The 27,879-nt window shown below is 36.7% G+C and overlaps 1 protein-coding gene and 1 non-coding gene across 2 annotated transcripts; one reads left to right on the top strand and one right to left on the bottom strand.

The window, feature by feature from the left end:
• Window positions 1-7,554: 7,554 nt before the first annotated feature.
• Window positions 7,555-7,661, bottom strand: LOC133296791 (small nucleolar RNA R71). Its single transcript, XR_009749554.1, has one exon. It is a non-coding gene; the product is annotated as a small nucleolar RNA R71 (small nucleolar RNA).
• A 37-nt stretch (window positions 7,662-7,698) lies between these two features.
• Window positions 7,699-9,971, top strand: LOC133296788 (uncharacterized). Its single transcript, XM_061495844.1, has 3 exons — window positions 7,699-8,434; window positions 8,630-9,289; window positions 9,892-9,971. The coding sequence occupies exons 1-3, from the start codon at window positions 7,699-7,701 to the stop codon at window positions 9,969-9,971; spliced, it is 1,476 nt and encodes a 491-aa protein (XP_061351828.1).
• The last annotated feature ends 17,908 nt before the right edge of the window (window positions 9,972-27,879 follow it).

The raw sequence follows: 27,879 nt of genomic DNA, 5'->3' as shown, positions 1-27,879 counted from the left end.
ACTGCCAAGAGTCCACACTAGCTCAAAGCCCAAACACAGTAGAATCACAATCTGTTTCGGACCAACAATATATCAATAATCATGCTTAACAAGCATAAGACACAAAGACAACGCCTTTCCTTTACGTTTTACGTCTTTAGGCTTCTCACAAAGCCATAAGCCCTAAATCACTTAGATTCTGACTTAAATTAATAATTACAGAAGTCCACAGTAGCCAATCATGGGTCCACAAACCCAAATTAACATTTTGTATGAATAATACCTTCACTGTTCACGAAAACCCAGAATATCTGGATATTTGTCGGAGGCATATCCGGATATCAATATCCGGATATTTCCAACCCAATATCCGGATATTTTACGGAAGAACTCAGATTCTGCATTTTGCGAAATACCACATCCAAGGTTCCATTTTGAACACTTCAAAACGTTAAAGCATGCATTTTTATACTCTTTTAAGTTCATATACAGATTACATACTTGTTTAACTCCTTAAACATGCTAAGACACCTCTTTTAAGCATTAAAACTCAAGATTAAGTGAAGGGACATACCCCAAAGCTCAAAATAGAAAAGAGGGGTGCTCTTGGAGCTCTCTATGAAGCTCCAATAATCTGACTTTACCAAGCCACGAAAATGGTGATCAATGATGGTTCTTTCTCTTCAAAGGTAGCTATTGGAGTTTGAAATGCTAAGACAAAGGCGCCCTCAACCCACACCAAGAAGTCAGCACCTCAAGCATACATAATACAACCCCTCCAACTCAGAAATGGCTGACCTTCATCCTCACAAGAATAACTCTCACTCAACAATGGTGTTTTGGTGAAGGTTTTATGGAGAAAAGTGGCTCCTTGGCTCACAAAATGAAGAGAGGAGAAGGTGACAAGTTTGGGAGACAACAAGCTTTAGAAATGGAGGCGCAACATGTATTAAAATCTGACCTAGGGAGTTGTGCTCTTCTATTTATAGGCGGATTAAGCTTAATCACACTGTATTAGCACTAATAGCTACGCTTAGCATTTTAATCCCAAAATTTGGATTCTGAATCTACTCATTTTTCTAATATTTTTCATATTTTTATTTTATTTTTCGCAGCACCTTTCCGGTACGCGCTTTTCCATAGCCAATACCAGTTCTGCCACCAGTTCTCATTATTTTGACCTGAAACTTGTTTTACTAGTCCTACATATTATTCCAAGAATATTCATGAACTTATTATAATTTTCCGGGATACTTCATCGGTACGCATTTATACTGAGTAGCAGAACTGGTATCTGCACTTTTCGTCAGAAAAGCGACTTTCAACAATCTTAATCACTTACCATAATTATTTAAGCATTCTCATAATTATTAGGGTCAATTATGGAATTGTTTCCTAATTCTCATATTTATTTAATTAATTTCCTTAATTAACGATGCGGGTTCTTACAGATAACTGAAAGAAAAGGCCTTGAAGGCCGTAGGCAGGTGAGGATGAAAACAAAAATTTTCAAAGCGGAAACACACATACCAATCAAGATACATACTCTAGGACAAAGAGATACCTTGTTCGTAACTCAAATCTCGAAGGTGATCAGTGTTAGGCTTGAAGGTTCAAACCCTCTAATGTTGATCTACACCACCCTTTGTCAAGATGCAAGAACTCTTCTTGAAAAGCCACCAACTCGAACACCACAAAGGAGCAAGCTAGGCATCCCTTGAAGAGGTAGGAGGCTCGGTTTCAATATGTTTAGATGAGAGAATTTTCAGCAATAAAACTCACAAAAAGTGTAGCACCAATTGTAGAAGAGAATGGCCTTTTTATTTTCCAAAAACCTAAGGAGAATATCACAAAAAGGAAACACTTAAGGAGATGAAAGAGGAATAAATTTGAATCAGATTTTTCACCAAAAATCTGATCATGGAGCGCCCCTTTTGTGGAGGAAAGAGTGGAGTTGTTGCAAATCAAATCTAGTCAACAAACTCCTATTCTATCCTCTTAGAACTAAGTCTGCACCTAGTCAATATTCTGACCTAATAACCATTATATGATCAGCCATATTGTGCGCCCCAATCAGCCCAAAATCATTCCAAAAATATTGATTAGTTGCAATTCAAATTAAATCAACTAAATCTAATATTTCCACAACTAACCAAATCTGAATGGAGCTTGATTTGTTGATTAAATGACCATCATTAAGCCACCAAATCAGCGCCCCAATCATCTTTGATGATGTACAAAGATCTCCTCTTGATACTTTGGATTTGATCTTGACAAGATACTATCAAGATCTTATCCTTTCCTTTTGTTATGAAACTTCCTTTCATAGCAAATTCAAATTTGAACATTCTAATTTAAATATTCAAATATTAAATTCAAAATTCAAATTCGTAATTTAAATTTTAAATTTAAACATTAGATAATTAATTTAACTAATTAAATTAATTAATAATGTCTTGGACCATCCAAGCCCATTAAATAATCCATGCGCCCTTTTCCCTCTAAGGTGGGCATCCAAACTTCTTCTTGGGCTAACAACCATTATTAGACCCAAAACCTTTAATGCTATAATGTCAAGACAATAAGGTGTTAGTGTGTGACCCATTAGGCCCAACTTAGCCACTGACATAAATAGGCTTGGGCTCAATAAGACCACAACCCATTTAATGACAACACAGAGCACTAGCAATGCTTTGTTGCCCCAGAGCTAGTTAGGTTAATGACATGATCATCCTATTAAATGTATTTGGTTACCGTATGTATTTCCTTTCGTCTCGGTTACCTTCCCATTAAACTTAGGGTGAAGAGATGTATCAACCATTGCGGTTTAGGGTAAGCTTTAATTCGAAATAGGGAATGTTCAATTTACTGACTCTAAAGGAAGATCATCTCATGATCTCTTTTACTATGCACAGATTCCCGAGTCCCGTAAATGTCATCCCGATTTCTCCGGTTTACAGATAACCTAATCCCTCACAGAGATTTGACGAATTCCTTCAGCTTATCACCCTAGGCTTATGTTCTTTCAGGACATGCCCAAAGGTATACCTATGACATCCATATACTAACAATAACATTGAGGGAAATAGATGAGGATGAGCAGAAGGAGGATATGGACAGTGATGAGGACGGTGAACCTGAGAGTGTTATTCCGCTAGGGGACACGTCAGATACTGACATAGAGGGTGATTTCGACGCTGACACAAGCTCAGGAAACCTGAGTTCCCAGGATAGACCAGATTCCCAAAGAGAAATGGTGCGGGTCTTACGATGAGGAGGGCCAGAGGTTTGGTCACATGACGACTAACCTATCTGAGTGTGTCAATAAGGTCTTGAGGGGTGCACAAAATTTGCCTATAACAACATTGGTGAAGATGACCCAAAGTAGACTTGTTGAGTATTTCGTCAAGAGACGTGAAAGGATCCAAAAAGCATTGGCAAAAGGTTGGAGAATTGCAAAAAAAGTTGAGGAGATCATGCAAAAAAATGATCAGTTAACAGTGAGTTTCCATGTCCGGGTTTTTGATAAGGACTTATAGCTATTTGAAGTTGAGGATGCCTACAAACAATCAACTCATGATGCCGATGACATAATGAGGGTGGACTTGCTCAATCGCAAATGTCAATGTAGACGGTTCACAGCTAGAAGATTTCCTTGCAGTCACGTCTTAGCGGTGTGCAAGGTAGAAAAGTTGAACCACTATGATTATGTTGATCCTATGTTCTCAATTGCACAAATTGACAAAGTATATGCTGCACATTGGTATCCAATGGGCAATAAGTTGTTCATTCCAGAAATTGCTGGCCCAACCATCATCCCAAATGCATCTTTGGTACGTGCACAAGGAAGACCAAAGTCTTCAAGGATACAGAATGAGATGGATTGGGTTGAGTCTCAACCCATAAGCAGTCAGAGTAGATGTAGCCTGTGCAAACAAATTGGTCACAACAAACGTACATGTCCTATGAGGATGACTTGAAATGCGGAGGAAGCAGAGGAGAGGCTTAATGTGTTTATGGTTTAACTTTCATGTATTTGATGTAATGATGTTACTGAACTCCATTATGGTATTTTGTTGTTTTAATTTGCTTTTGAATGTAATGATCATGCTATGTTTGGATCCAAGGTTTATGCCCTAAACCCATAATTCACAAACGTCGGCAAATGAACTTTTGTGTTGAAATGGTACGAAGGGGCCAAATAATAACAACCACATATCACCGTCGTCCAAAAAAACTGAGAATAATAACTTATACGTGTTTAAAATGCTTAAATCATGATTTGGTACGCTTACACCAACGTTTTGAAACAATAGGTAAACCATTTAGGAATTTTACGTGCACGTTTTATTTTTTAGGGTCAAAGTATGTTCCCCAAGTCAAAATACATTAGTTAATTAGTGTTGAGTCTCAACCATGTGAAAAAAGCGTGGAAAACAGATTTGGAGGTCAAAAGCAAAGTTTTAGTCGATTAACCTGTAATGGTTTAATCGATTAAAAATTGTAGTTGATTAAACCAGTACAGGTTAATCGACTAAAACATTGCTTTTGACCTCCAAATCTGTTTTCCACATTTTTTAAGGTTCTTGACACTCTACACTGATGAACTAAGGTCTTGTGACTTAGGGAACATAATTTTTGAAGCAAAAAAGCAAAGTGGACATTAAAATCCTAAAACGATGTTGTATGCTATCAAAACGTTGGTTTAGGGTTACCAACTCATGATTTAGCCATTTTAAACACTAATTCTTCATTGCTGTGAGTTGTTATGGACGATTGTGACTTGTTCAATCTTGATTTGGGTCGTGATGATAATTTTAGTATAAAAGTTCCATTCATAACATGAAAAAAATATGAAAAAAACATGAAAAACATTCTACATTCATTTCAAAAGTTCCATTCATTACAAAACATAACTCCATAAACACCACAGTCACTTGATTACATCAATAACTTAAAGGAAATTCATGAAAAGAAACATAACTACAAGAACTAAAAACTAAACCCTAAATCTAAGCCTCATCCTCGTCTGACTTCGCCTGTGAGTCCTCCTCATCTGACACATGACCCCCATCCCCTGCTGCCTCCGCTACCTCCTCACCTTGTGCAAGCTCCAGACGAGCAAGCCTATCTTCCACATCCTTGAACCTTCCCTGTATGTGTCTAAACCTTTCATTCCCTTTTTTGATGTGACTCTTTCTCCATTTTTTATGTTTCAACGTCATCTTTCCTATCTTCTTCAGTGTGGCATTTATGCCCTTCATGACATCACGCAAAGAAAATCCACCTTCAGGTTTAGCTATCTCCTCAACCTCAACCTCATCATCCTCCTCCTCCTCCTCATCCTCCGCCTTTGGCTCCACCATGTGTGCATCTGGGGCAACATAAGGAACCTCAACCGTACCAGAGAACTGCCACACACCCTCCCTGTTCTTTGCGATCTTGCACTGCTCCAGTAGATGCTTTCCGAACTTGCAATTATAGCCTGTGGTCTTCTTCAACTGCTTAGTGTCCATAGGAACACCAAAGTGAACCAATATCCTCTGTACCAGACAGGAGAATGGAAGATAACCCTTATGTTTGACCTTAAACATCATCCAAGAGATATAGTGCCTCCAGTTCACCATAACACTATGTTGAATAGCCCATATGATAGGAATGTCATGTTCCAGCACCCTGGAATGATTGAAAGCTCGCAGAAACAGTATGTGGGTGATGACATAGTGTAATATACATGCCTTTACACTAAGCAACCCCACCGTATAATGAATGGTCCGACCACGTCCGATATCAGGCCTCCTGGCCTCCTCCACAACATCACCTCGGGCATATCCAGGAAGTGATACACCGCTATCAGCGTCATACTCAACAGTCTGTGAAGAGTCAAAGTCATAGCTCAGTAACTCCAACCATACCAGAGCCGTCATGATGATGTCCACACCGCAGACCCTCGACCTCAACTCACCCTGTACGTAGCTGAGGTCATGGTAGAAGACCCGCACCATCATCTCTGGATACGGACACAGCATCTCAGCCAACACCCTCAGATGTGCCGCCTCCAACACATCCACAACCTGAAATCCCTCCACCGTAAAAAATGTTGTATCCAATGATTTTGGAGGAAATAAGGGTCTGTCCAAATGGTCTCGTAAAAATACAGCGTGAACCGAGGGGTTATCCTCAAATAGGTGTCCAAATGGGAGGTCGACAATATCAGGCTCTTCGTCTTGTGGCCTTGACGAAGAAGGCCGGTCTTGTCGTTGCTTCGTGCGTCTGTCACCTTCAGCATTGCTTGGTCTTCTACAGCCCGCCATATTTACGAAATACCTACAATGAACATTTACAGTGAGATTTACAGAAGATACAAAAAGCATGCATGCTAAACCCTTGGTTTACCTTAGTTTTAGGCCTTATTATACTTGAAATACATCATGAATTGCATGGAAATTAGGGTTTTACACCATAAAGTCACAAGAATTGAATATCTTGCTTAAATCTTGTAATATTTCTTATTTCAAGGGATTTTAACATCCATCAAGGCTTTTTGGAGCCAAAAGAATGCAACAAGATGAGTTCAACCCTCAAAGAAGCAAGATTCCAAGCATGTGCAAGCTAGAAGAGGACGTTTTGGTGTCCAAAGATGAATATTAAAACGCTCTAAATGAAGGAAACAACAAGAAATCACTGCAGTAGAGCGTTTTGGCGGCCAAACAAAGCGCCAAAACGATCCAGAAGCAACAAGTTTTTGGTGCCGTTGCCGGAGATTGGATCCTTCAGCATTAGAAGTAACTAAAAACTGTTTAGATTGGACATTTTAAATTTCTGCAATTTAAATTCTGTATTAATTTTTTTTTATTTTAATTTTTTTTTTGGTTTCTAATTTTTTTAAAAATTTTAAAATTTTAAATTTTTTATTATTATTTTTGAAATAAAAAAAAATAGTTTCTGCATTAATTTTCTTCATATTCTGCATTCATTATTTTCTGTTTAAATTTTCTGTTTTCTATTTTCTGCATTTTCTGCATAATCGTTCACTCTTAGTTTATACGAGGTACTGTTAATCCACGATCCTTGCAGTTTGATCCTGAGATAGAAAAGAAAGCCAGAAAACTCAGAAAAAACGCAAAAGAAATAGAAGCAAAAGAAGCATCAAGTTCAACAGAACCAAAGGAAGAAACAATGGCTAACAACAACGTACTTCAGAATCCTCCGAGGACGTTGGGAGATTACATGACTCCAGCTCGAGTTCCATAGACGGCGAGCATTGTTAGACCCAATGTGGAAGCTAACAACTTTGAGCTCAAGCCAGCACTGTTGCAACTGATTCAAAAAGATCAGTTCGCTGGAGGAAGCACCGAAGACCCCTACAATCACCTAGAGAATTTCTTGCTCTATTGTGATATATTAAAGATGAATGGAGTCTTATGTGACGCCATCTTGCTCAGACTATTCCCATGCTCACTGAAGGAAGAAGCAAGAGGGTGGTTGCGGTCACTGCCTCAAGGAAGCATCACCAACTGGGATGATTTGGCGACCAAGTTCTTGGCCAGATTCTTCTCAGCTTCAAAGATGGCAAGGCTCAAAGCAGATAACACTTCTTTTGAACAAAAATAAAGTGAATCCTTGTACGAGGCATGGGAAAGGTTCAAGGGACTGCTCAGGAAGTGTCCACAACATGGCTTTGAAGCTTGGGAGAAAGGACGAATCTTCTTCCAAGGAATGACGCCGAGCACAAGAACCTTGGTGAATGCTGCAACAGGAGGATCACTGAAAACCATAACTCCAGCGGAAGCACTAGAATTGCTGGAATCTTTAGCCTCTCAGGAGTTCGATAATGCTCCAGTCCCACAAAGGACAACGGGGATCATAAAGCTTGACGGCTATGATGCAATATTGGCCCAAAATGAACAAATACTGCAAATGAATAAGAAACAACAAGCACAATTAGATGCTCTTACAAAGCAATTTGCTAATTCTCAAGTTTCTTCTGTTAATAATCCTCAAATTACTTATGGTATATGTATAAGTACTCATGCTACTGAAGACTACTACTTCATGAGAGCACCTGAAACTGCTGAAGTAAATGGACTCTGGTATGATCAGAAGAACCATAATGATCCAAGAAGGAACCAGTATGGGAATGACTACAATCAAGGGTGGAAGAATCAGAATCAACATCCAGGGTTGAGTCAAAAATCCAACCATCAGCTCAATCCTCCCCTTCCAGTGCAACCACATACCCTACAACAAAGTAACACTTCTGAGTGGGAGAAAGCTTTTGCACAACTATGCAAGACCACTTCTGATTATATTCAAGGTGCAAATGCTTTCAGAGAGGACACATCTGCTTTCATGAAAAAGACTAGATTAACACACCGGAATCAAGAAGCTTCCATAAGAAATCTGGAAATTCAGATTGGCCAATTGTCAAAGCAATTTTCTGAGAGAGCTCAGGGTACTTTTCCAAGCAACACAGTTGTCAATCCAAGGGAGCATTGCAATGCTATCACCACTAGGAGTGGGACAATGATTTAGCCTATAGAGGAGCAGCCCGAAGAAAAGAAGAAGGATGGAGAAGCATCAGTTGAAGAAGAGAAGGAAGAAAAGGAAAAAGATACAATTGAAGTTGACAAAAGCAATCCTGAAAAAGCCGAAAAGAAACTATTCAAGTGGGAGAAGAAGAAAGCTCTAGAAAGACAGAACAAGCCATTGGATCTCTCCCCATATGCTCGAATCCCTTACCCTCAGAGATTAAAGAAAGAGATTCAGAAGCAGCAGTGTTCAAAGTTTCTAGACGTATTCAGGAGGTTGCAGATCAACATTCCTTTTGCCGAAGCTTTAGAGAACATGCCCAACTATGCAAGGTTCATGAATGATCTATTATCAAGGAAGCGTAAGTTGCAGGAATGTGAGACGATGAATCTGACAGGGGAATGTAATGCTATCATCCAAAAGAAGTTACCTACCAAAGTCAAGGATCCAGGGAGCTTCAGCATTCCATGCACTATAGGCAAGGTGGAAGTGGACAATATTTTATGTGATCTTGGAGCTAGCATCAACGGCATACCACTCTCCATGATGAAGAAGCTGGGAATTACAGAAGTGAAGCCCACAACAACGATAGTGCAACTGGCTGACCGCTCTTCAAAGCAAGCTTACAGCATCATTGAGGATATATTGGTTAAGGTTGACAAGTTCATCATTCTTGTTGATTTTGTCATCCTTGACATTGAAGAAGATGCCACTATTCCAATGATCTTTGGAAGACCCTTCTTGGCAACTTCAGGAGCACCGATTGATGTACTTAAAGGTGAGTTGATCTTACGGGTAGACGGAGAGCAAGCAATTTTCAAATTCTTTGACAAAGAAGTCCCCTCATCCGTAGCTTAACCGGAAGATCAAGTCTACTTTATTAGTGAAAAGGAAGGTGAAGAAGAACACAATGAGGAGTCTTTTCAAGAAAGTAAACCAAAAGTTAAGATGGAGAAACCCAGTAGCAAATGAAAGCATGTAAAAGTCAAGTTCAAAGTTCCTGAGACTACTTTACCTCATCCATATGCAGAAGAGCACTATGATAGGACACAATTTCTGAATGATGGAGCTTGGTCATCACCAAGATCATGCTTTGAACCACCATGATCATAAGTCAGGTACGTCAAGCTCGTGACGTAAAACAAACGCTAGGGGGAGGCAACCCACCATTTTACTATTTTTAGTTTTAATTAATTTTTTATTTTTATTTTATTGTATTTTATTTTTTTGTTTTTTGTTCAATTAAGAAAAATACAAAAATATAGGGGAAGGTGTTGAGACTAATGGCTATCATTGAGTGAATTTTACAGGTGAAGAAGAGGGAACAAACAACAAGAGAGCGTCTGGTTGTTTTTATTTCTCGACGCATTTTCTTTGTAGATTTAAATATGTTGCTGAGGACAGCAACATTTAAATCTGGGAATGGGGAACACGCGGTTCATGTAAGCACAATTGAGTAAGCTGGAGGAACTTCATGAGTACACACAGAGTATCCGGCTAAAACAGGGAACTATCTCAAACCCTTTCTCCTTTTCTTTAGCTTAATTTTTTTAATTGCATTTTTAATATTTAGTTATTTTAAAAACCCCTAGCCACTTTTTTGTGAAAATTCTGAAATTTTTTAAAGTTTTCTCAGTGTTTTTAATTGAAAAAATTGCAGGAATTTTAAATTAGTAATTGATTCATAGCATGATGATGCACTTATACATTTATTTTTTAATGAGCATCATTGCAATAAGTGACATGATTCATTGAACATATTGATTGGTATTGGAGTTGTTTAAGAAAAAGAACAAGATAATTACTGTGCATTCATAGCCGTGAGGTTTTGAGCCCATACAAAAAAATTTAATTGAGTGTGCATTCCACTGTTGAGATACTCTAGAACTTGCTTTGTTTCTTGATTGAAATGGTCTGTGATACATTTGGTAGAGATGATAGGGGCATGTTCTTTCTCTAACTAGATGACCAAATAGCTAACCTTTAATGATATTCCTTAGTTAAGCCCCATTGAGCCTAGACTTTTTATTCATGAAAAACCCTTGAATGTTAAAAGCGACTTCCCCAATTAAATCTTCACCTCAATAGAAGATTAATTTCAGATTTGAAGTAAAGAGTTGATATAAGTTGTGGTTACACAAGTGTTCAACGAAAAGAAGTACAAGCAAAAAGGGCAAAGCCCAAGGAAGAAAAGTTGGTTAGAACAAAGAAGAGCAAGCAAATTGCTCAAAGAAAAGAAAGGAAAAGAAGTTAAAAACAAGAAATAAAATGTTCTTGGAAAGAAAATGACAAAAGAGAGAAGTTCAAATGAAAGAGAAGAAAGAACTGGATAGAAGAAGAAAAATGTTACAACTGAAAGAAACGAATTACTTTTTTCCTTTTCTTCTAAATCTGAATTTTATTCTTAAGCTTTTGTTCTAAAAATTTTTCCTTCCTTTAACCAGGACACATTACAACCCTGCTGAAGACCTCTTAAACTGCTTGATTTATTATAAGAACTGTGGAGAGCGAGAATATAAGCAAGCCTATGGTAGTGTTGATACAGTGTAACAAGAGTGAAACACCAACCCTCTAGACAGTTGAGTGTGAGTGAATTGAATTCCTAGTGAGGGAATGTTTCAGTAAATTTTCCTTATTCTTGATCTTAAGAATTTTGTTTCAATTTTTCTAATGAATTATGAATCTTGTTGATTGATGCATCAATTTTTATAGTCTGAATGCTCTGTGATCATGTCTCTGATTAGTTTCTGCCCATAAACTCCATGCACTTGAAGGTCTTGATTGATTTTTCATAAGTTTATTCTAGTTGATTGCTTAGGACAACTATATTCAAATCTGGGAAAGGTTGATAAACCTTTGGTTTACCTTGGTTTTAGGCCTTATTATACTTGAAATAAATCATGAGTTGCATGAGAATTAGGGTTTTACACCATAAAGTCACAAGAATTGAATATCTTGCTAACATCTTGTAATATTTCTTATTTCAAGGGATTTTAACATCCATCAAGGCTTTTTGGAGCCAAAGGAATGCAACAAGATGAGTTCAAGCCTCAAAGAAGCAAGATTCCAAGCATGTGCAAGCTGGAAGAGGATGTTTTGGCGTCTAAAGATGAACATTAAAACGCTCTAAATGAAGAAAACAACAAGAAATCACTGGAGTAGAGCGTTTTGGCGGCCAAACAGAGCGCCAAAACGCTCCAGAATCTGAAATCCCTCCGCCGTAAAAAATGTTGTATCCAATGATTTTGGAGGACATAAGGGCCAGTTCAAATGGTCACGTACAAATGCAGCGTGAACCGAGGGGTCATCCTCAAATAGGTGTCCAAATGGGAGGTCGACAATATCAGGCTCTTCGTCTTGTGGCCTTGACGAAGAAGGTCGTTCTTGTCGTTGCTTCGTGCGTCTCTCACCTTTGGCATTGCTTGGTCTTCTACGGCCCGCCATTTTTACGAAATACCTACAATGAAAATTTAAAGTGAAATTTACACAAGATACAAAAAGCATGCATAACTAATTTACAAGTAACATTTCTTTGATGTTTCTGTATTCAACTACAGCCATAGACAAGTATACTTGTTAATTTTCCATTGGTGTTGCTGTGACCATTATAGACAAGTTGTTAATTTTCTCAAAATCTTGCATGACAATAACATAATAACTTGAAGTAGATAACAGAAAGCTGTTAGTTGCAGTATAGTGACCAACATTCTACCATAAATCAGAGATAAAACACCCAAGTGTATAACTAATATGTGTACAGAAAAAAAAAAAACATAAAACATAATGCAAGTTAAAAAACCTTACCTATTCACGAATTAGAGAATTTTTAGGTCCAATCCACACGCCTTGGGGAGGAGTTTGGGTTGTTCTTCTGGAGGAGATCGATTTGGGGTTTGGGAGAGGGGTTTAATCGACTAGGGTTTCAATAAACCCCCCTCTGCCAAATGTGGGGGTTTTTTAAAAACATTTTTGCCGACATTTAATTGACTAAATAATTATTGTAGTCGATTAAAAATCCCGAAATTTAATCGATCAAGAAGGATTTTTAATCGACTAAATTTCGTGTCGCTGTAATTTCTGAATTTTGACGATTTAATCAACTAAAACTTCAAGTTAGTCGATTAAAAAGGGGCCGGTTGGTGGATAGTTCTGGATGAGGGGCAAATTGGTTATTAATTAATTAATGAGTGGCAATATGGTCAAAAAGCTGAAGTTCTCCTTTGAAAGTTAAGTGATAAAAAGGAAAAAGTACCTTAAAGAAAAAATAAATCTATCTAAGAAGAGGATGTGCAAAGGAAAAGAAAAAAATTGTGAAAGAAAATTTAGGCTATAAATTATTAGCAAGAAGAAAGAAAAAGGTGGTGAAAAAGGAATAAAAATCATGAATTGAAACTTTCAATTGAAGATTCTAGTGAAGATTCCATTGAAGATATTATGGAAAATTAAAGATATGGTTTCATCCCTATAAAAAGGCATCTCTTGGAAACACAAAGACACAGTTTGACAGAGGCAAGCACATTCAGAGGAAGGAGGAGAGCACTGGAGTCCAGAGTTGGAGATTTCAGAGAGAGAGGAGTGATAACTCTCTGAAAGAGAGTTATTTCTAGGCTTATTTGTGATGTTTTGGTGCCATAAATATACATAATTCTCTTGGTTTTATATGATTAATGCATGAATTCTATATTTTCATGATTTGAATGAGAAATATGATAAGTGTGAATATTTGAAGATAATTTGAGTGTTAGAATCATTTATTGCATTTGTTGTTTTATTGCAGGTCAGTGTTGTAGCATCGAAAAGCAGTGTTGTAGCATTGAAGATGAGGTCAGCAGCATGTCTGGTTGACATCATCACCAGCAAGCTATGGACCCAAGCCCAAATTAATGGAGGGAAGCTTCTGAGCACGAAAATAGATATTCTGATCTGAATAATCACTCAAGGATCTTCAAGAATCCTAATCAAATATCCCACAAATCAGCTTGCACAAATCCAAATCAAATCTGAAGTATATTTGGAAAGATTTGGAGAAGATATGCAACAACATTATGCGTTGTCCCTGATTAGCGCTGCAGCATATAAGGAAAGAATTTTCAATCAACGCTGTAGCAAAACAGAGCTGTATCTTCAATCATAGCTGCAGCAAATAAGGAAAGAATCTTCAGCACTACAGCAAAATAGTGTTGTATCTCCAATCATATCTGCAGCAAATAAGGAAAGAATCTTCAACGCTATAGCAAAACAGAGTTGTATCTTCAATCATAGCTGCAGCAAAACAGAGCAGATTTGAACATGATTTGTAATGGATTTGAAGAGCTAATTGGATCCCAATTCATCGAAGTCTATAAAAAGAGGGAGCCTACACACATCAAACAGGTTGGAGAGTCTCTCTTGGAGGCTGGTCAGCCTCTCTTTTAGAGAGAAGGTGGGCTTTTGGAGGAGATCCAATTCGTGAAACACTTAGAGAGATTTTGAGGATTTGTTGAGAGAGATCCAACAAATCAAAGGGTGAGGGTAGGATTTGATAGAGAGATTATTGAATCTGGTGGATCCCTGCACTATTCCGGCGGCTGAGATACGGTGGATAGTGGTAGAGCCCATGGTTGCTGCGAGAGCAGTGCTACAGCAACGCCCCTGTTTGTTTTATTTTAGTTTTATGGAATCTTTAACCCTCTTTGTTGTTTCTTTCTATTCAAGTATGACCTAATTTGTTAAGATTGGGTGATAGAGTACCCTTATTGTGATGTAATTAGTTTGCCTAAACTTTGTTATGTGATTTTCCAATTAGTTGTTTAATAAAGTACTTAATTTGTCTCTATTCTTGTTGACTTATTGAGAGAGAGAGAGCTACAAGATACTTGGGAGTTGGGCTATAGAGATATAGGTGAATCTTGAAAGTTATTAAACATTGTGGTTTAACAAAATAAAACAGGTTAATTGTGGGTACAAAGATCATTCACACCACAAAATTATATGGAACTTGAACTTAATGATTCATAACTATGTTGGCCATAGAGATGTGGGACTTAGTATACATGTATTGTTGGTGAGAGCCCTTGCACACATTAGTGTTCTGGTTACTGAATGGATGATTGCTGTAGAATTGTGACTGCATTCTGGTGAAACTGTAATATTGGGGAAATTGATCCCAATCTACTTTGTTTACTTGACTTATTTGTTCTTGAGTGCACTCTTAGTTTATTTTTACTTTGCTTTTAGTTATTAGTCAGTAGTTTACTTTAGTCCTTAGTTCTTAATTCACAAAACTTTCATAAATATTGTTACTTTTATTGCTTCACATTGATCCCAACTTTATAGTTTTCTTCGTGGGAACGATATCTGGATTCACACATCCACTTTATTACTTGTGACACGTGCACTTGCGTTAATGTGTGATTGATAAAAGGGTTACACAACTGCACAACAAGGAGCTTGAAGGAGACTAAGCAATATTGATTCTTCTTTTTCTTCTTCTTTATGATTTCTTTTTCTTTCTTTGTTATGTTTAAGCCAGCTATGTCTGGCTAGTTTTCTTAATAGTTAGGAATATGGATCCGACATGAATCCTTGTTTTGGTTTAATTCTTTTCATTAATAAACTGTCTTAAATTATTTGTGTTTACCTTGATTTGCATGTTTAAATTCTTGTATGATCTAGCCAATTATATAAGGATAAAGAGGGTTAGGGTTCACAATAGACATATTGAGATCTTGATCTAGACAGGGGTAGAAAACCAATTCTTGCATGATCTAGACATAGGCTTGTAGGAATTGCAAACTTTTGTACTTCATCGCGCTTAAGGCTTAATCTAAAAGGAATTTCTAAGACATTAGGATTCCGATTGGGTTAAAGGGTTAAAGAACTATGACATTAGGATTTAACCAATTAATTTCTAGATGATAAATTGTTTGAAATAATTGAGATAGAATATTATTGAATTGTAATTAAACCAATTAAGGGGTATCAGAGGTGAAGTAAACCTAACTGCATTTTTATTCTTGATTTTAAAACTCAATTTTTATTTCAAATTATCTTTTTAATTAATTTCTTTTACTGTCATTATGGGTGTTCATTAACCGATCCAAACCGATTCAAACCACGATAACCGAACCGAAAAATCGATAACTGAAAAATCAAAAACCGAAAAAAAATCGCAAATTTTAATTGGATTGGATCGGTTTTCGGATTGGTAGATGAAAACCGATCCAATATATTAATTTTTCTTTACCTACTTGGGTCTTTCCCAAATTATAGCCCAAAAGTTTTTAAACCCAAGATCCATTAACCTAAGAAAAAATCTAGTGACATCTCATTAACAAAATTTCATCTATGTAGAGCTTCATATCTCATTATCCAAAAAAAAAAACTATATTATCGTTTACTGATGCTTTTGTATTTAATTTTTTTTTTACAAAGCTAATATATACAAAAGATGTTATTTGCACAATAATCATGAAATAAATTTTAGGATTTTCAAAAAATCGAAAACTGATCCAATCCAAGCCAAAAAAATTGGATTGGATCGGATCGGATTGAAAAAAAATCCAAATCGAATGGATGATTACATGATCAAACCGAAGGGATTGGATCAGATGTTTTTTGCTTCCAAAACCAATCCAATCCAGACCGCGAACACCCCTAACTGTCATTTATATTTAATTTTTAATTAAATATTGGTTACCTGCGAAATTACTTTTGAATTGTCTAACTTAGATAAAAACGGCGAAACTATTGCTTGGAATTAGTCCTCATGGAAACAATACTTTTACTCAATCACTTTATTACTTATACAACCGATATACTTGATGTGTTCTCAATAGGTATATGAGAAACCTATTATTTGACTCAGATTAATGGCTTTATAATGACTCACATTGCGAGAAAAGTAGACCCTCATCTTGTCATGATTCACCCTTTGTCCTAAAGACATGCAAAACATGTCCAACACCCTATGGACAATGGATGTTTTCTCCTGGGTGGCTTCCACAAACAAAAGCAAGTCGTCTGCAAAAAAAATATGAGATAAGAGGAGCTCTCTTCTTTATCACGATGGGCTCCCATTGCCTATGCTCAACAACAAAAAGATCATATACGACAATCTTTATAGGCATAGGACAAAGAGATAAGGGGACAACAAATCTCCTTGTCTAAGGCCCCTGGAGGGCCGTAACTCTTGAGTCGTCATCCCATTCCATGACACATTCATGGAACAAGAAGTTGTACACCACATAAGAAGGCTAATGATCTGAGGAGGAGTACCCACATCATGGAGGGTGTCCCTAAGAAAACCGCAGTTCATTATGTCATATGCCTTTTCTAGGTCCACCTTGATAGCTATTGTTGCATGTGAATATGATCTAACACCTTAACGCAAGTGCATTTTGTCAACACGTAATATAGAAATGTGAGTCTAGATATCGTTCCCACATAGATTATTTGTGAAGTTTGAATTTAAGTAAGGTAATAGGAAAAAAAATTCTTTTTATGATTGATTATTAAGGATAAAAGCGAGTAAACTAAAGCTAACTAACTGAATTAATTAAAACAGAAAAATAAACAAAGTGATTAAGAGTATGCATATGAAAGATAGGTTAGGATCAATTTCTTTAATGCTGCAATAATTTAATAATGCTATAGTAATGCTCTATCAATGCCTAGTTAGTAACCGAACATATGATTTTATGTAGGGACTCTCGTCAACATTACCTATATAACTTAGCACTTAATCAACATATCTCTATGCTAGAATTAACTATTGAATTCATTGAAGAACAAGTTTAAAGGCTATATGGTGTGAAATATCTCTCCACCCCATAACTTAATTAAGTTAACTTTAATCTAATTAATCAACTTGGCCTAACAAGGGCCTAGACTCGGAAAACCTATCGGCCTCAGCCTCCTCTATATCAAGTGTGTACCTCTCGGCTTGCACACAGGAATAAAATTAAGAAAACTCATTAAGAAAATAATTAAACATTCACAATATCAAATTTTAGGCATCTATTACAATGTTGCAACATAGGTACTCTATTACCCAACCTAAGGAAATGTTTAGCTAATGATGGAATTAAAGAAAATAGAGAAAAAGAAGAAGAAATCCATAAAGAACAAAAACAAAAATGAAAACAAACTGATCCTAAGACTTTGCGTGTAGTCTTACTCCAGCACTGCTCCATCAGTCCTTTTTCCTTTGATAATTATGAAACAATAATGGCTAAAATACCACAAAAAGAGGGTGAATTATAATTACTTCTTTTCCAAAAAACTTAATTTTTGAAGCCCCTTTAACAAGAAGCCTCAAGAAAATGTGAAAGATCAGAAATCAAACCCTTACCAACCCAAAAGCAGAATCAAATCAGAGTTATAAACACCACAAACAAGGAATCAACAGCGAAAATTAAAGAGATAAGGGTTTAAAAGATCAAACACCAAGATTTATCCTAGTTTACCCTCAAACCACTAAAGGGCTACATCCATATTGAGGTAACTCATCCACTAAACTCAAAACTTACAATGAGTGCCTAAGAAACGGATGTGTAATGGAATTTAACAAGAATCTTGATCAAACTTTTGATAAATCTCAACCTATACACCTATAGGATCACTCTACTTCACCAAAACAAATTCCAGCAATAAACAACCTTTAAACATATGCAAAGCAACCTCTCTACATTCACAATTACAAAAGAAATTAAAGGAAAAGATGAAGAATAGAAGGATATTGAACTTTTCTCTCAAAGTAAGCAAAATAAGCCTAAATTAGAGTAAATCTTGGATTCTAAGTGTTTTTGTATTTCTCTCTCTTAATGCTTGTTTAGAAAACCTAATCTTATGTTTATATAAGGGTCTAATGAAGATTATAGTCGATTGTGTTCGATGGACACTTAATTTTTAAATTTTAACATGTTTCAGAACACATATACGACTATCTATCGAGGTTTTATTCGGTCATGTGTATCCCGATACTCGATATGCATATCCTGATACCTGTATCCTGATATGTGTATCTGAATATGAGTATCTAGATACTCGTATCCTGATTTGCCATTTCTCATATCCCGATATATCAATGACAGCAACCCTATTTTTGCCATTTTGACCCAAATCAACTTCAAATTATTTCTAACGACCTTTAACACATGTATGAATGTTTCTAACAATTTTTCATGTGTGTGTGATCTTGTATGCATGATTCAAATACATAGGTTCCTATAATAGACGTATACGACTTGTAAATGCATTCCTTTGTAGATAGAACTCAATATACTCATTCTCTATGTTTATATACTCAAGAATAATATATCTAATAGTGTTAGCCTATGTGAGTCTTTGTATTCATTTGTCTTCAAGCTTTGAACCTTTTGAAGCATTTCTTCCCTTGAAATCTTTGACTTTAGGGTTGACTTTGACATTTTGAATTGTCCCTTCACTTTTGCATGTTATCTTGGTCTTCTAACACCATTTGGGACTTATTACACTGTTCTCCAAGTTGTGCTTTCATGTTGAGCTTGTAGGTACTTCGTTATCATCAAAACTCAAAGTACTTAGCCTTATTAGTCTTAGGGTTCAATAGGAATCTCTCTCTCTAGAGCTTCCTTCTCGGGCTTGAACCACTCCATTGTCTTTCGGTTTGTGGGGAAAATATCAATGTGAAAAAATCTAAAGTGTGGCATCGTCCAAACTCTTTTTTTGAATTATCCTTGCTTATATATATAGACGTGGCTGACTTGGGCTTCAATTTTGAATTTGAATTTGTAGTGTTGTAGTGTTATCACATGCTTATCTTGAGAAAATTTCATCTGTTCACTTGATCTGAACTCAAATTTTGCTACTAATAGTGCAAAATACAATGTTTCATTAATTGGCCATTGCTGCGACATCAACTTGCGAAATAAAATACTCCACAATTATATATTCTAACATCAAAATCATATAAAATTATCAATTTAACATATGAAATTATCAATTTCTACCACAATATGCCATTGAGGCTAAAAGAATAAGTTATGGAGGCCATCAGTGTCAAAGGCCTTATAGGGACCCATTGAAAACATGTCTCAAATCTCCTCACACATTGGCTTGCTCCCAAGGTACTGCATGTTCGTTACATCGAGATGGGGAAGCTTGTTCCTGACAGGAAAGGTTGGCCGCAAGATTATATCCTCCTTGTATATTGTTGTAAAACTCCACAACATTGATCATAAGAATAGAGGAGTCACCTACCCAATGACTATCTTCATTCCTTAGGGCACCTTATATGCTTGGCTGCACATGAAGTTGATGATTATCAGCCTCTGTGTATTCGTTATCCTGAATTAGATGCTGCTTTTGAACTTAAATTTGGACTCATCAATTTGTTGCCAAAGTTTCATGGTCTTACTGGTGAGGATCCTTATAAGCATCTGAAGGAATTCCATGTGTGAGCAGTACCATGAAGCCACAAGGAGTTAATGAGGAGCAAATTAAGCTGAGAGCCTTTCCTTTTTCTTCGGATGGTGGAGCTAAGGACTAACTATATTACTTGTAACCATCATCTATTGGAAGCAGGAAGGACATGGCCAGACTCTTTCTAGAGAAATTTTTCCCTTCCTCGAGAGCCACTTCAATCAGAAAGGAGATAAGTGGCACATACAAGCAAATTAGGAGAATTTGCATGAGTATTGGGAGCAGTTTAAAAGACTTCGTGCAAGCTGTCCGCATGATCAAATACCAGATCAACTTCTTATTGTTTATTTTTATGAGGGGTTGCTGCCTATGGATAGGAATCTTTTAGATGCAGCTAGTGGTGGAGTCCTGATCAATAAGACACCTACTGCAGCAAAAGAGTTAATTGCAGAGATGACAGCCAATGCTCATCAATTTGGACCTAGAGCAAACAACAGTGCAGTGTTCCAAGTACAAGCACCACCAGTCCAGAATTTAGCAGTAGCAACAGCGGTAGCATCAAACACAGATAACCAGAGAATTGAGAACACACTTGATGAGTTGACATCAATGGTGAGACAGTTGGCAGTAACATAGACAATACAGTAATCTGCTCCACAGACAAGCTCCATGCGGTATTTGCTGTGATCCTCTCCATCCCCCGGATGCTTGTCCTTCAATACAAAGAAAGCACCATTCTTGCGGATCAATCAGTAGCTTCAGTTCTTCTCGACAAATCACAGTATCAGCAGCGAAAGCAATATGATCCATTCTCCAACAATTATAATCCTGGTTGGAAGGATCAACAGAGTTTTCCTTACCAACAAAGACAGCAACAGTTTGTAACTCTACAACAGAGGCATAACTTCAAACAGTTTGCACCTCCACAGCAAGTGCAGCAGCCAGCCAGTAGCAGTCCATCCTTGGAGGATTTGGTGAAACAAATGGCGACAAGCAATCTGCAATTTTAGTAGAGGACCGAGTCATCAATTCAAAATATGCAAATATAGATTGGGTAGTTAGCTACGTTAGTGAATCAGAACCAGCCCCAAAGTAGCAATTCCTTTCTTTCACAAACAGTTCCAAATCCAAAAGAGAATGTTAGTGCTATTTCTCTACGGTCTGGTAAGCAACTGAAAGATTCAGCAAGTCTATTGATGAGATGTCATAAAAAGGGAATACTGATTCTGTAAATAAGGAGGCATTACAGCAAAATGAGGATAAATCTGAAGCCCCTATACCTCTACGTTTCCCTCAGAGAGCCACTAAGTCTAAGAAGCTAGTAGAAAAAGCTCAAGAGAAAGAGATTCTTGACACTTTCAGAAAAGTTAAAGTGAATATTCCTCTCTTGTATGCAATTCAACAGATTCCCAGATATGCAAAGTTTCTGAAGGAGTTGTGCACCAACTAGAGGAGGCTGAAGGGGGACGAGCGAGTAAACTTGAGCCAGAATGTAACAGCACTCGTCCAGCCCATTCCTAAGAAGTGCCATGATCCAGGCACGTTCACTATTCTTTATATTATTGGAAATTCTAGATTTGATGATTACCTGTTAGACTTAGGTGCTTCTATTAATGTTATGCCTGAGTCTGTCTATAAGTCTCTGGGTCTTGGTCCCTTGCGTGCTACCGGTATTGTTGTTCAATTATCCAATATGAATAATGTTAACCCTTCTGGTGTGATTAAAGATGTGTTAGTTAGGGTGAATAATCTAATTTTTCCTGCTAATTTCAATATTTTAGGGATGAAGGGTGAGACTCCTAGTAGTACAATCATTGGGAGACCTTTTGTGAAAATTGCTAGGACCAAAATAGTTGTGGATTCCGGCACTCTTTCCATGGAGTTTGGTGCTATCATTGTCAGTTTTAATATTTTTGATGCCATGAAACATCTAAGGGAAAATCATTCTATTTTCTGCATTGATGTTATTGATGAGGTTGTTGATGATGTTTCTGCTGAATTAATTGCTGATTATCCAGATTTTTAAGCTTTCCATGACACTATTGTTTGTGGCTGTGCTGATAGTGAATGGTGTACTGTATGTACCGATTTTTAAATTTTTTCCAATTTCAGTGAGGCATTAATTTGAGATTCTGATGTTAATTTTGTGGATGCTTCTAATTTGCTTTTAGATTCTGCATTGCCTGTTGATGTTTCTCCTGTTAATAATTATGTTGTTAAGAATTTCATTTCTGGCATGGCTGATGCGCTGCTATGGAACTAGCCCCCTAAGTTAGAGCTAAAGGTTCTACTTGATCACTTGAAGTATGCCTTTCTAGAGGAGAATGAGCAGCTTCAAGTCATTGTGGCCAAAAATCTTCTACCTTATCAAGAAGAGAAGCTGTTGAATTTGTTGAAAGCAAATAAAAAGATAATTGAGTGGACTTTAGTTGATATTGTGGGGATAAACCCTTTAATATGCATGCACCACATTTTACTAGAAGAAGATGCCAAGCCAGTAAGGCAACCCCAGAGATGCCTAAATACACTCATTCTGGATGTGGTGAAAAAAGAGGTAACTAAACTCCTACAAGTTGGCATCATCTATCCTATTTCAAACAGCGAGTGGGTCAGCCAGTTCAGGTGGTCTCTAAAAAGTCTGGAGTAACTGTGTTAGCCAACCAGAAAAATGAGTTAATACCAGCAAGGGCTCAAAACAGTTGGAGAGTCTGCATAGATTATCGTAGACTCAACTAGGCAACTCGCAAGGATCACTATCCTCTACCATTCATTGATCAGATGCTGGAGCGTTTGGCTGGCATGTCCCACTACTGTTTCTTAGATGGCTACTCAGGCTATTTTCAAATTCATATTGCACCTGAAGATCAGGAGAAGGCCATCTTCATATGTCCTTTTGGAACATATGCCATAGAAGGATACCCTTTGGACTCTGCAATGCATTTCGTACCTTTCAATGGTGTATGGTAAGCATCTTTTATGATTTCTTAGAGGATTGTATAGAGGTTTTTATGGATATTTTACTATATATGGGTCTTCTTTTGATGCATGTTTGGGTAGTCTGGGTAGAATTTTGAATAGATGCATAGAGACTAGTCTTGTTTCGAATTTTGAAAAGTATCATTTCATGGTTGAGTCAGGAATAATTTTGGGACACGTAGTGTCTAAAAAGGGTATTGAGGTAGATCTTGCTATAGTAGATATTATTACTGTTTTGCCTTACCCCATATATGTGCTGGAAGTTCGTTCTTTTCTTGGCCATGCAGGATTTTACAGGCGCTTTATTTAGGATTTCAACAAAATTTCCCTACCCTTGTCCAACCTTCTGCAGAAAGACATAGATATCATATTTGATGATATGTGCAAGGCAACCTTTGATCGTCTAAAGCACTGCCTGACCGTAGCTCCAATGATTCAAGCACCAAATTAGTCTCTACCTTTTGAGTTGATGTGCGATGCCTCCAACTATGTTGTTGGTGCTGTTCTTGCTCAACGGGTCAACAAAGTCCTTTATGTCATCATCTATGCATCCAAGATTTTGGATTCTGCCCAATCCAATTACACCACTACAGAAAAAGAACTTCTGGCTATAGTTTTTGCACTTGATAAATTTCGATCATATTTGTTAGACACTTAAGTGGTTGTATTTTCTGACCATGCAGACTTGAAGTTTCTTTTGAAGAAAATGGATGCTAAGCCTCGACTTATTAGGTGGATGTTGCTACTCCAGGAGTTCGATATTGAGATTAAGGATAGAAGTGGAGCAGAAAACCAAGTAGTTGATCATTTGAGCCGCATTACTCATCATTCTTTTGATGTCTTTCCATTCATGATGATTTTCCTGATGAGCAGCTTTTGCAGCGGCAAAGTAAGCTTCCTTGGTATGCTTATTTAGTTAATTACTTGGTTGCTAATGTCTTATCTTCTGATTCCACTAATGCTAAAATATTGAAACTTAAAAGTGAGTCTAAATATTATGTTTGGGATGACCCTTATTTGTGGCAATTTTGTAGTGGCCAGGTAGTTAGAAGATGTGTGCCTGATATTGGGCCTATATGAATAGATCTTATCATCTTCCATTCTTTCTTTCTTGTGTGCTTATGCTCATGATGTAGATACAAGGTATGTTTTGATGATAACAAAGTGGCAACAAAAAAAAGAAGCAAGATCATTTGATCAAGAGCAAAAAGCATCAACCATATGTGGATATTGAAAATATATGATGTAGCCACACAAGAAGAGTGATGTCATATCAAAGTGGCAAGATTATTGGATCAAGAGCAACAAGGAATAATTAGAAGAGCAATAACAAGATCAAAGACAATTAACCATGGACAACATCTAAGAGAAGCTCAATATCATAACCATGGTGAAAAATGATCAAAACCAACAAAGTGTCAAGCATTGTCATTTTCAACAAGTCAAAGCATCAAGTTCAAGAAAAGATCCAAGACACAAGACATGAAGCTAAGTCTAAAATCATATTTAGAATATATATTTAGGACTTAGAATATATGTGAGGGTATATGATAGATTGCATTGCATGAGCTCAAAGTTTTTCTCAAAGTAAATGTGTTTATCAAATTGCATAATCATAACCTTTATATACTTGAAAGAAATTTGAAAAATTCATGGAAAGACATATTTTATAACTTCAAAACATATTTTTCAAGTCAAGATCTTTCACAAAAAGTAGTTGGAAGCAAGCTAGAACACATTTGAACTTAAAATTTGTTGCTTAATTCCGTTTATGCCTTCCATATAATATTTCGTATCTAATATGATGGATTTGGATCTTGTGTTCTTCATAAAAGTTGTAGATCTATCTTTTATCTTTCCAAAGAGACCACGATCACATCAATCCGACAAGTATAACTCAAATTATAGCCAAAATACAAAACAATGTTCTTGCTATCATGTTGGGAATCGATTACCACTGCAACAGATCCTAATGGCTATAAAACGGCTAGTTTTTCAAAAGTGATCCCAACGGCTATAATCATCTATAAAACGAATAGTTTTTCAAATGAGATCCCAACGAATATAAACGGCTAGTTTCCAACGGCTATAAACGACTAGTTTTCCAACGGCTATAAACGGCTAGTTTTCAAATAAGATCCCAACAGCTATAAATGGCTAGTTTTCAATGAAAACACTATATATGCATTCCCAATGACTCAAAAACATTGGGCATCATTCCTATACATATTAAGCATACTTTGAGAGCTTCTACACTATTATTTGCATATTCTTTCATATCTTTCAAAGATCAAATATATTTGAGCTCATATCTTGAAAATCCATATACCCATAGTGCTTCAAGTTGTATATCCACACTTTGAGAGTGTATATTCATTTCCAAATATTTCCCTCCTTGTATTCTTGAGTTGAAAGGGTTGTTAGATCCATTGTTTGAGAGGTAGCCAAATACCTAAGTAAATTTGGAGTGAATTGTAAGGTTGTCAAGTACCCGTAAACTTGGAGATTGTAAGGTATCCAATAACCCGAAGTCTTGGAAGATTGTAAAAGTTTGTCAAGCACCTGTGAAGCTTGACTATTAGTGAAAGAGTTGATCGAGCGGTTTCAGTCTGGACGTAGGTCACAAGTGGTGGTGACCGAACCAGGATATATTGTGTTTGCAATTCTCTAAACTCTAAACTCTTTATTTCTAGCACTTTAATTGCTTCTTTGATATCTTGTATGTGCTAGTATAAGTTCTATAATTGTGATATATTATATGTTATGGATTGTTTGAATGCGTTGATTAGCTTTTCATATATCAAAGTGTGCTTGAAATGATTATTTAGAAACTAGAATGAGGCTTTTGCGAAAATCTTGTAATACTCAATTCACCCCCCTTGAGTATGGAAGCCACAGTCCTAACACATGATTGTTGTTCTCTAGAACTCTCTCTTGTTCTTTTTGAAATTACATTTTTCATTTGCATGGATAAATATGATTGAGGTCTTCTTTCTTTTCTTTTCCTCATTTTAGCCAGATAGCCATGTCTTACATTATATTTTCCTTTGTTAGCCACTTTGTGCCATTTTATACCCTTCTTTTCTTAGCCGCATTACTAGCCTAAGTGTAAAATCAATTGATCCTGCACCTTAGAAATTTATTGAGCATTGGTTTCACTTTATTGTTCTATTTAAGTGTGGAGGTTGCCCTAGACGTGCAACATTTTAAGTTTTTTTTTTTGGGGGGGGGGGGGTGGGGTAATATTTCCAGGTTCAGGCAACTCAGGGGTTGTTACCTCAGGCGGCAGGAGGCTAGAGCTGAGTTGAGTTGATTATGCATGTTGATTACTGACATGTCTGATTTAGTGCTGATGTTTTATCCAGTATATGATTATTTGCTTTGAGACTTTGTTGGGCCTTGTTGCCTTATTTGGTGAGCATGAGGATTGTCCATGCCACATTGATGTTAATTATGCTTTCCTTGGTGATGTATAAATTATCAGGATTATGTCTGGACTACGTGTTGTAGTTCCGTGACTTAGATACTCACTTATTTATATTATGAGGTTATTCAGTGTAGATATCTGTTTAATTGCAATTACATACATGCAATCTTTTGAAAATGAGTTAAGTAATCAACTTGGTCATTAATAATGATGTCATAATTGAAAAGAAAAAGTTATTTCCGTATTTTAATTAAGCGTTGCTTATTATGATGATATGATAACAAACCGGGTATACACGAGATGATACACGCCCAGAACCATGTAAAGAAAAAAAGGGGGTTGCAACCACGACTAAAACCCTACACGATGACCCAAATCCCCTTTGCACCAGGTTAAATAAGTGATAAAGAAGTTCAACCAATTAATGAAATCTCTATCGCTCAAGATACCCTTTATTCTACGAATATTATCCATTAGACTATCTTAATAGCTGAAGACACAACCAAAGGAAAGAAAGATTCTAAGTTAAAAGATGAACAAGTGATAAAGAAAGAAAGTTACTTACAAAAGGGATAAAATATTTTGACAAAAGACTAGATTGCAGATGACTTCAAATGCCTGGAGCGTTGAAAAGTCAAGAGAACAACGACAATGATTATATTCAAAGAAGAAATTGGAACGAAGAAAGACAGAGAAGAGAGAAAGAAAGAACTAGAGGTGAAGAGATATGATAATAGTTATGATTTAGGTGTTTTGAATTTTGAAATCAATGATGTGACTTCACCCCTCGCCATGTGAAGAGATCATGACTTATCAGGAAACGACGCGTGGCATGACAATATAATCAGCATTTGATGTGAAAAGACCTTTCGACAGGTCCGATTTCTAAAGTAATCAAAACATTAACATCTCAGAGTACCCACCATTGCTACTCCGAGTTGGGGGCTTAATGTTCAGGGTTTGTACCCCCAGTTAGGCCCACCGAGATCAAGCCCAAAGGCTCAACTCCTCAAAGACCCAAGATCTTCTCACTCGGACCAGGGCGTCCGACTAGATCCAAATACCACGAGATCGGATCATAAGACCATAGGCCACAAACCCGGATCGTGGGTTTAAATCCACGATCCTTTCGTGCTCTGCAATGCTAAAGCTATGGTCTACATAACTGACACGATCACCATTAAGAGAACTATTCCACACCCACGATCTTCTTGCATAACCGCTTACGAGAACCACTTTAAATACATTACCAGTACCAAAGGAAAAGGGATCTATTGCTTTTTACTTACTTACATAGAACCTACCTATTATTTGGCCTAATCATCATCAATACCCTTAGCATACTACCATATTATCGTAAACACTTACCTATATCCATTATCATAGTTGGTGTTTACCCGGACAATTTTTTTTTAAATAAGTTTTTTTATTCACTTCATTTTATTTATTTAAATTTTAGAGAGTAAAACAAATATTTTAAAACTAATTAATAATTTATGCGATTAACTTTACTATAGTCATTTTTAATTGGATGTATTAGCTTTACATCGAGATTGAATTTTAACCTTTTCCCATTTATTTTG

Source organism: Gastrolobium bilobum, unplaced genomic scaffold (assembly GCF_033153095.1).
Source record: "Gastrolobium bilobum isolate Gb01-03AN ecotype WA unplaced genomic scaffold, APGP_CSIRO_Gbil_v1 utg26535, whole genome shotgun sequence".
In the NCBI taxonomy this organism is placed as follows: domain Eukaryota; kingdom Viridiplantae; phylum Streptophyta; class Magnoliopsida; order Fabales; family Fabaceae; genus Gastrolobium; species Gastrolobium bilobum.
This window is presented reverse-complemented; position numbering and strand designations above follow the sequence as displayed.